The following is a 9,511-nucleotide window of genomic DNA, read 5'->3' as shown; positions in this document are numbered from 1 at the left end:
GGCCAGGTGGGAATGGAGCCCAGGCAGACTGTGCCCTACCTTGGGGAGGCTGATGGGAGCAAGGGGAAGGACCTGCCTCATACAAAGCAGGGATGCACACATCCAGTGGCCCCCAAAGCTCCTCTGCGCACCAGATAACCAGGCTGGGCTGGTTGGTACCCGTGGCCAGGCTCGTTCTGCCTGTCTTTGCCTGATTCATCCCCCAGCGTAGCGTGACTGTCCTGGTTGTGCATGGCCCCTCTGCCATAGGCCAGCCACATGCACACGCCAGAGCCATGGCATGTGTGTCACGTAGCTGCTTTTGTTAGCTGCCAAACCCCAAGGATAACGGAGAACTGCTCCGGGTTTCCATTGGGTTGGGTGCTCTGGCCGTGCTCCTACAGGTAGCCAGGCAGGCCAAAGCATTCTGTGCTGAGACCTGTGCTCTGCCCACACCTCATGCTCTACCTGTGCCTCAGTTTCCCCTCTATACAGGCTCCTTGCTGCAAGACTAAGAAGTGAGTGCTGCCAGTGTGCCAGAGTGTTAACGTCCACTGGGATTGTGCCCATGTCCTGGTGCTGAGCAGGAGATGGGGAGGAATGGTGGAAATATGTGAGCCTGTACATGAGCTGCCTGCACCCAGTCAAAGCATTTGGACCCGCTGTGACTTCTTGCAGGGAGACACAGCAGGGCTGAGCACTGCTGGGGGTTCTCTGGTCTGTCCTGCCAGGCTCTATGAGAAGCCATGGGACATGTCCTGCCACAGGGCAGCTTTCCCTCAGCGCTTACCCTGTTGTCTGACCCTAAACAAGGAGCCCTCGTCACCCATGGCATTGCAGTGCCTTCCATGGACCACTTGCCAGCTGCAGCTTGGGTGCAAGCTGTGCTCGTAGCTGGGGTATTGATGGCTGGGGTATCAATGGACCCTCCAAAGCTCTGGGTGGCGCAGGACCCCTGGTGCCACCAGGAGTTTTCCCTGCCCAAAGATGGGCTGGGGCAGGTGACAGAGGTGGGTTGCAAATGCGCGAGGGTCCCTTGGAGGGACTGCCACCATTTTAGAGCAGCACCTCCCTGGTGGTGGGGCTGGGACATGTCAGCTTTCTTGAAAATTAAAACCCTGCTCTCGGCACAGCCTAACACCCACAATGGCCAGTGGCTCCCAGCCAGCATGGCGTCACCAAGCACAGCCAGCTAAACACCCGGATTTGGGTTTTTTTGATTAAACCAAAGAAATTAGTTCAACAGCATCTTTAAGCTTCTGGGCTCAAATTAGGCCTATTCCTCACTGTTGGGCTGTCTAGCTCGGGGCCAAGCACAGTGCTTGGCTTCCCAGCAAAGCCAAAGGGAAAGGTTTGCAGGGGCTGGGCGGAACCCTGGAGATTTGGCCCTCGAATCCTCTCCGTGCACAGCCCGGCCACTCTCGTCTCAGAGCTGCAGCTGTGTGCGGCCGGGGATTATTCTTTTAATCAGACTCTGTATGGGAAATTGCTTGCATATAGATTACAGGAGCAAGGCACGTCCTCCTGGCCGTGGGAAGCCCCCAGCCATGGGCTGACTCGCAAGCAATCTCCATGTCTCTGTGGAGCATAGATTAAGAGGGGCACAGGGGTATGTGTTCATATGTGTGTGTGTGTGTCAGCCCAGTGCCTTGTCTCCCTTCCAGTCTTTCAACCCTTGATTGAGTTTTTCCAGCTAAGCCTCTTGTGTCCCCTGCGCTGGCTTCTTGCACCTCCGACCTTTCGAAGCAGGCAGGGGCAGCTCTGGGCACCCATGGGCCCACAGTGCAGGGGTTCCACAACTGGATCCAGCCCTGTGGGCACTGTCCTCTGCCAGGGACTTGTGCAAGGGGGCTGCGGGGAGACTTTGCCTCATGCAGCTAGAGGAGCATCACCGATGGCTCTGGCTAGGATGCAGCCATGTGTCTATCCATCACTAACGGGCCTCTCTGATGGCAGGAGGGGGTTTTTTGGCCTGGCCTCCATCCGCTCTCAGCATTTCTCAGTTGGACCCAGGGAGCACTTGGGCTCTGTTGGCTCCCTCCAAGTCCACATTGCCCAGCTCTGCCATCTGAGGCCCCATCTGGGCTGAGCCTTGCTGTGGCCAAGGGCTCACTCCAGGCTTCCCCTTGCACCCACTGGCTCCTCCCGGAGCCCCCCAGGATGTCCCATGACCCTGCTACCCCCCCACATTGCCATCCCTGCCCCAAGGCAGTGGGTGCTGCAGGGTGCTGCATGCATGAGGTTGTCACTTCAAGGCTGTCCTGGGTTTCTGGGCTGGCCCAAAATCTGCCCCCCGAGGCCAGGAGCACCCTTGGGTGCAGAGAGCAGTGCAAGAAGATCTTTCCACACAGGTGTCTGTTGCTTCCCCTCCTAATGCCTTAATCTGTCCCTGATCCGCGGGAGCCCCTGGGGCAGCCGATCCCGCTGACCTTGCAGTCGGCAGGCCTGGGACAGGCACCTGGCGGCACTGGGCACTGCGGGGGCACAGGGCGCCACACAGCCTTCCACCCATGGCCACCTTTTTCACCACAGCCCTGAAGAGCTTCAGGGGGGACGAGAAGGAGCCCAAGGAGCCCCCCAAGGAAGGGAAGGCAGCTACTCTGCCCAACGGCATGGCCCGCGAGGAGTTTGAGGAGTACCAGCGGCAGCTGCTGGAGGAGAAGTAAGGCTTTACCTGGGGCACCGGGCTCCTCAGGGTAGCGGTTCCCCTGCAAGCAGTGTCAGCAGGGTCCCCCATGCGCCAGGAAGGATCAGGCTGGGGTTCCCCTGTCTCCCTGCCTGGCCCCCAGGGTCCTGGTGGGTGAGATTGCAACAGCAAATCCCAGGGGTGGGAAGGGGAGAGGGTGGAGGCAGCTGTGGCAAGGGGCAGTAGCAGCATGGGCATGCGGAGGTTTGTTGCGCCTCTCAGAGGCTCCTTCCTATGGTTTGGGAGGTCCCAGCATTGCCATACAGCCATACAGCCATGGGTACTGGCACAGGGCAGAGCTAGTGATTTGGCTCTGCTGGAGGTGGCAGGGGGCACCCTGGCTGTCACTGTCCTGGAGCAGCAGATGTCCAGCACCACTGTTACCCCAGTACCTAGGATTCCAAGAGACAGCACAGGCCATCGCAGGTTTGTGCTAAGGTCTGACTTCCCCATGTCCTGGTGATTTGGGGACCTGCTGGCTCAGTGTCAGGGAGGCGAGAGGCCATGGGGGAAGGAGCAGGTCTCTCCAGTGAGCACCTTTCCTGAGCATCTCTTCTGGGCCCTGGAGCTGGAGGGCCACCATGAGTGCCCTGCCATGAAAGCCTCCAGTTGCAACCCTCAGACGGTGCCTTTGCATCCTTCTGGCCTCACCTCTGGACCAGGGCTACCACAGCCACATGGCTGGGGCAGGACACGGAGCTGGAGCCGGGTGGCTGTGAGTCCCAGGCGTCACTGGAGCAGGCCTGTTGGTGGGCGGCTGTGTGAGCACCTGTGTGTGCCCAGCACAGGCTCTGTGCACCTATGTGCATGCACCACACGCTTGCATGGGAGGGTAGTGCAAGAGGCGATGCCTTTACCAGAGCATCATTGCCTCCGTGTGCACGCATGCTGCAGCTGAGGCATCGATGCTCGGCGGGGACTGCTGTGTGCCAGGGACTCGGCCACAGCTGCCGTGGCAGTGTCACGTTTTCTGCTGCAGGATAGAGCGGGACAAGGCCTTTGCGCACAGGAAAGCAGAGCGGGCTGCTGTGCGGATGCACCTGCGTGACAAATACCACCTGGCGCAGGTAAGGCCAGGCCCCAGCCAACCTCAGCAGGGTGCTGCCTCTGCCTCCTCACACTGGTGTCCCAGGGGCTCCCAGACCCCTGGCCCTGCAGAACAGCCCCAGACTGGATGGCTGCCCGGTGTCCCCACAGTGCCCTGGGACGGGAGGTGATTCCTGAAGGGGGCAGCAAACAGCTGCTGTCTCCATCCATCCTGTCTGCCCGCACACAGTCCGAACCCAGCACCAGACAGCTCCAGTGTCCTCCCAAGCATCCCATGTTTCCAGGTGCCCCAGAGCCAGGGAGCACCCAGAGTAATGCTGAGGGCTGTCCTGTGGCTGGCAGATGCCGGGGTTTGGCTGCGGCCCTGACGCCATCTCCCACTTGCAGGACGAGCGGGACGATGCCCAGCTGCACGTGGCAGGCGGCTCCGTGGAGCTGCCAGAGGAGCTAGCTGCCATGGTGCAAGGCGAGGAGGAGGAGGAGGAGGAGGAAGATGGGGCACTCTCCTTCTTGACGAAGCTGCGCGAGGTGGATTTCCAGGCTCTGAGGGGTCGGGCACAGGACACGGTGGAGGAGGTGAAGGAGAAATGCTCCATGATGTAGTGCCAGGCTGCCTGCTCGGACCGGATGCCACCTCCACCCATGGGTGCTAGCGATCTGAGACCCTGTGGGTGAGATCTGCCGCACTGGGGCTCAGCCCCAGCTCCACAAAGGCTCCACCGAGGCTCCTAAATTCCCCTAAATCCCTTGCTGAACCCCTGGGGAACTGATGGGACATAGGTATTACAGATGCCTGGCACAGAGGGGTCCCATCACATGCTGATGGTGAGCACGGGGCACCACTGGCCATCCCCATGCCCAGCAGGCCACTGGTGGCCCCCCAGCCTGTGAACTGGCCCCCAGCCCTCCTCTCTGCTAGGGATGCTGGCCCCAGCCCTGACATCCCATCCATGGGTGCCAGGCAGTGAATGGGTGCCTGTCCCATACGGATACCCTTGGCCAAGCCTGCCGGGCAGCCAGAGATGACCAGGTCTAGGCACGGTGTGTTTGCCATGAGAACAGCCATCCGTCATCCTGGCTGCTGGGCACTGGTCCCGCAGCCCTCGGCCTGCCCCCAGCCATCACCTTTTCTTCTCCAGAAACATTCCCAGGCATCACTGGTTTTGCCTGCTAAGATGACACCTGGGTCCCATCCAGCCAGGTGCTGCTGGACACGTCCCTTCCCACAGTGTCCCCTGCTCTGCTCTCCTACGAGCTCCCTGGAACAGGGCTGTCTCAGCATCTATCTGCCTGGGGCGGACAGCAGGCCCTGCTGCTCCCATCGGCCCTGTTTATTACAGGGAAACAGCTTTGGGGCGTCTCTCACCATTTGGCTCAATAAAGGCAGCATTTGCCGGGAACTGGGTGTTGTTTCTGCGGTAGCTGTTGCCCCGACCAGAGCATCCCTTGGGAGCAGCACTGGGATGGTTCATGGCAATTAACAGTAATCCTGGCAGCGAAGGGATCCCTCTGAAAGATGGCTAGATTATCCTGTGCATCCCGGGGTTATTACTGGGTGAGATCTCCCCTTTTATGTTCATTTTAGCAGGTAGCACGGGCTTAAATGCTGCCTTGCAGACACCCAGCCCCGGAAGGCTGCAGGCTGCTGAGATCACTAATACCTGCTTATTTTAGTGAGGTCTAATCTGCCTGAGTCGCCTGTCCCCGAGGACTAAGCTAGCTGAACCCTTGTAAAATGTACCACCAGGAATGGCCCCAAACGCCACCTCCCAGCCGGAGCCGGGGCCTGGGGGAATCACGCTGTGTTTGCATGAAAGAAAGGACGCGTCAAGCCGCTCCAGCACAGGGGCCTCCGTCCGCCCCACGCCAGGGCCATCTGCTCCAGAAGGCCTGCCGAGACGTCGCTCCCTTCGAGGTTTCCACAGCTCCTGTGGCACCTGGCACCGGTGGCAGGGCCAGGAGGTGGTGCCCAAATCCACCACTCTGCCAGTTGTGGCAGACTCCAAGCCCGGGTAGGACATTTCTTGCTGGCTTCTGGTAGCCACCAGCATAAGCATGACTATCCTATAGCCAGAATGAAGGAGAGGACAGAGCGATCCCCAGCCAGGACACTTGCTCATGGCACGTCCCCACTCCATGTCTGTAATCTCTTCCTACCTAGCACCTGGTTTTGCAATGCCGGGTGAGGTATTCTTAGCCCGCAAAGCCCAGGAGAAGGGCAGGAGGAGCCCGAGGTCCAGGCAGCCCTGATCAGTCCTTGTGGACCCTGACCGAGAGATCCCTGGAGCTGCAGTCAGGCATTTGGGGTGTTTTCCTCTCTAGGGTGAGACAGGGATTGTGCAGCTGAGCTCATCACTGCCATGAGAGCTACAGGCCTCAGCTTTCTCAGTTGGAGCAACCCAGCACCTGTGGGAGTCATCCAGCTCCAGCAAGGAGGTCTCCAAGTGCATGGGGTACCTGGCCCCGCGGGGTTCCCAGCCTCATGGGGAAAAGGACAGGTGGCACCAGGGAGCCCCAGAGGGCAGGATGGTCTCCGAGGCTACATGAGGTTGCATTTCAGGCTGGGGTGAGCCCACGGTAGCCCCAGGGCTTGCAGGGGGAGTCCCGCTGAGGTGTCACTTCTCCCCAGCAGGTGCCAGGATGGAGATCCACCTGGCCTGTCCAGGGGGCCGCTGACTGCAGAAGCATGCCATGCACGGCATGGCTGGAGCACGAAGGGCTCCTCATTCCTGCCGCCCCTGCTGTCCCTACTGTCCCTGCCATCCCTGTCATTTCTGCTGTCCCTGCCATCCCTACTGTCCCAGCTGTCCCTGTCGTTCCTACCATCCTTGCTTTCCTCCATCCAGCCTTTCTGCCAGACTTGCCAAATCTTCCATTTGGGGACAGAAATCAGGCTCTGTTGAATGCGACGGGGCCATGTCCCTGGCTCGATCGTACAGCAGCGCGTTAGCACCCGCCGGCGCCCCGTTTCCACGCCACGTCCCCCGCTCCCCTCGGGCTTGACGCCGAGTGCGGCCGCTGGGACGACGCTCAACAGCACCGGCACCGCTCCGGGCCGGCGCGGCCACGTGCCGACGCCAGCCCCGTGCGCTGGGGTGGCGCCAAGGGGCTGCTGGCCCCCGTCCCCAGCACAGCGACGTCCCCGGCACTCATGTCCTGGTGGCCGAGGCAAGCGATGCTGGGAGAGGGGACGAGGCAGCCCGGAGCGCTGCCAGCCGAAAGGAGTATTTTGCAGGGGGGCGGAGGGGAGTGCAGCGCCCCAGCCCCGCCGGGACGCCCCAGCACAGGCTCCTCCGGCCCCGCTCAGCTCGGGGCATGTCCCGCCGGGGCGGTGAAACGAGGGGCAGCGCCGACCCCAGCTCGGCTCCCAGTGCTCCCAGCGGGGCAGCGCGTGGGCTCCCAGCGCAGGCTGGGCCCGGGCCGGCGGCGCCGGGGGATTCGGGTCAGGACCCTCCGCCAGGTCTCCTCGGCTAATCGTCCTGCCCCCCCCGCCGTCCCCACGCTGCCACCTGCCTCCCGCTCGGCACCCTTTTGGGTCACTCCTGCCGCCTCCCCGCCTGCCCAAGGCCTCTTAATGAACTAAAAAAGTGATAAATCCCCGGCCGAGCTGGTCACGTGAGGCCGGCGGCCCCCGGCCACCCCCAGCCCCGACCCCCGCCTCCGGCCCCACCGCCCCGGTAAGCTGACGCAGCGTCTCTAAGCGTTAGCAGCTTTGCCTCCTAATAGGATTAGGGAGGTTTAAAACTGTCATTTGAGTGAACTAAACCCCCTGATACTCTGCATTGCACCTTCTTAACCAATTTGCCTTCAATTAGGGTAATTGGGAAACTAGCAAAGAAGTATAGCATTAATATTTTAAAGTGATGAAGCGATTACAGGCCTCGAACGAGGAAGCAAATCAATTTGCTATCTGCTCCTAAAAGGCAATTATAATCATTTGTCAAATAAGCCTGCTGGCCTCCCCCTCCTCCCGTGTGAGCCAACACCTTAAGGCGGTTAGCGGGGCCGGCTCCGCGCACGGCCCTGGTGGGTAAATCCAAATCCGGGCCGCGGCCGGGCAGGGCAGCTGGGCAGGCCGGCGACTGCAGCCCCCCAGCTCCGAAAATTCGCCCCACGCCTCCTGGGGCGCACTGTCAACTCGGGTGCCCCCGCGCGGCGGGGGGACGCAGGGTGAGGGCCGCGCCGGGAGGGTTGGCGCGATGCCTGGGCATCCTCAGGTTTAGCCGTTTTGGGGGGACTGAATCCGTCTTCTGACCCACGGGAGCTTTGGGCCCAACAGCTCCCGCCGGAGCCCGCACGCCGCTGCGCGGCCGCTCGGCCGCTCGCACCGCCCTCGAGGGACCGGCGGGGAGCTGCTGCCTGCCTCCCTCCCGCCGCCCCTTCCCGCTGCCGCTGCGCCGGGTTATTTTCACCTGACTCTTGCAGGATTTGGGCAAAAGCTCCGGCTCCTGGAGGCGCGTTGTTCCCCGGGGCTACCCCCAGCGTCGTCCCTCCGCTGCCCTGCAGGTCGGCCTGGCACGGGGTGCCCGGGGTCCCCTGGGACGCGTCCACGTGTCACGTCCCCCATGGCTGTGTTGGGAAGCCACTGAGGGCCGCTGGAGCAGAGGACCGGCTTTCTGCTCAGCTTTTTCTCCCGCCGCGGTGGCCTGAAAACGGGCTGGTTTCCGCCAGCACCAGCCCGTGCCAGGGCAAGTGCGCCATGGAGATGCCCGTTTGCACCTCCAGCCGGTGGCCGCCCGGTGCCATGCGTCATCCCCAGGCACGAGGGTGTCCCCAGGGTGGGCGGCACCAGCACCAGGGCCGTCTCACTGCTGGGGAGCACGAGGGAGAGGCAGGTGCTCCCGTAACGCCCCCGGGTGCTCCCCGAATCCGGCACCCTCCTGCGCAGCCCCCGCCAGAGGTGCCAGCAGTGGTGGGGTGGCTGCAGGTGTCACACTGTCCCCAGCGTGCTACACTGTCCCCAAGGGGATGTCATGCTGCCCCTGGCACGATGACATGCTATCCCCAGGGTGGGACCATGCTGTCCCCAGGGCGGTGGCGTGCTGAGGGCCAGCTGTGGGGTCCAAGTCGGGGTGCCGAGGTGGCTGCAGGGTCCCACAAGCAGCAGCGCCGTGGGCCAGCGAGCCGGAGGAGCCAGGGACGCACGGCGCCCCACAGACCCGCTCGCAGTCACGGTGCCGCGGCACCCGCCGGCGTGGGGGGGTCGGCCCCCCAGGGAGGGCGTCCGAAAGCGCCTCAGTGACGTTGAGCATCCAAAAGGGGAACTGTGCAAAGAAGAGGAAGTGGGAGGAAGCCGAGACGCCAGCTGAGCACTGCAGCATTTGCAGGTGGCAGGAAGAGGCTTTCAGAAGAAAGTAAAAGCGTGCAGAAAAAAAGGGGCAAAAAGAGACCGAGCGAGCGGCCGGGCAGGGTGGGACCTTTGGGGAGGGGAGGTCCGAGGGGGAGCTGCAGGGTGACCTGAGCTCTGACACGTGCAGCACCAGGCACCCTGCACATGTCACCCAGCTGCACCAGGGCTGGAGGTGACACCTCCATCACACCAAGGGGCCATTGCGGACCCGGCCTGTGGGCTCCCTTGCTGCCTGTGACTGTCACAACAGGCCTGGCCCAGCTCTGATGGGACATGGGGGAGAGGCAGGGATGGCGGCAGCTCCATCCAAGAGACCCCCCTGCCACAGCAAGGACACATGGGGTAGTGGTGGCACCATGCAGCTCTTTGGCCTCCATCTGGCAGCGGGCTCTGGCGGGGATGGATGCGGGGATTGCTGCCGTGGTGCCGGTGCCTTCCCAGCCTCGTGG

General features: G+C 62.3%; 1 protein-coding gene across 1 annotated transcript; it reads left to right on the top strand.

Annotated features, from left to right (window-relative positions):
• On the top strand, positions 1-9,055 carry LOC104140885 (complexin-4-like). Its single transcript, XM_009669891.2, has 3 exons — positions 1-2,641; positions 3,645-3,732; positions 4,100-9,055. Exons 1-3 carry the CDS (start codon positions 2,490-2,492, stop codon positions 4,313-4,315), a joined length of 456 nt encoding a protein of 151 aa, XP_009668186.1. The 5' UTR covers positions 1-2,489; the 3' UTR covers positions 4,316-9,055.
• Positions 9,056-9,511: the final 456 nt, after the last annotated feature.

Source organism: Struthio camelus, chromosome 26 (assembly GCF_040807025.1).
Source record: "Struthio camelus isolate bStrCam1 chromosome 26, bStrCam1.hap1, whole genome shotgun sequence".
In the NCBI taxonomy this organism is placed as follows: Eukaryota; Metazoa; Chordata; class Aves; order Struthioniformes; family Struthionidae; genus Struthio; species Struthio camelus.
Note: the sequence above shows the minus strand (reverse complement) of the source record. Positions and strands in the feature narration are given on the sequence as shown.

What these genes read in the sequence shown, in the direction of transcription:
- LOC104140885 (XM_009669891.2), top strand. Translation starts at nt 2,490, where the DNA reads ATGGCCACCTTTTTCACCACAGCCCTGAAGAGCTTCAGGGGGGACGAG. An exon ending in CGGCAGCTGCTGGAGGAGAA is followed by an intron (nt 2,642 to 3,644) that starts GTAAGGCTTTAC and finishes TTTCTGCTGCAG; the next exon opens with GATAGAGCGGGACAAGGCCT. An exon ending in ACAAATACCACCTGGCGCAG is followed by an intron (nt 3,733 to 4,099) that starts GTAAGGCCAGGC and finishes TCCCACTTGCAG; the next exon opens with GACGAGCGGGACGATGCCCA.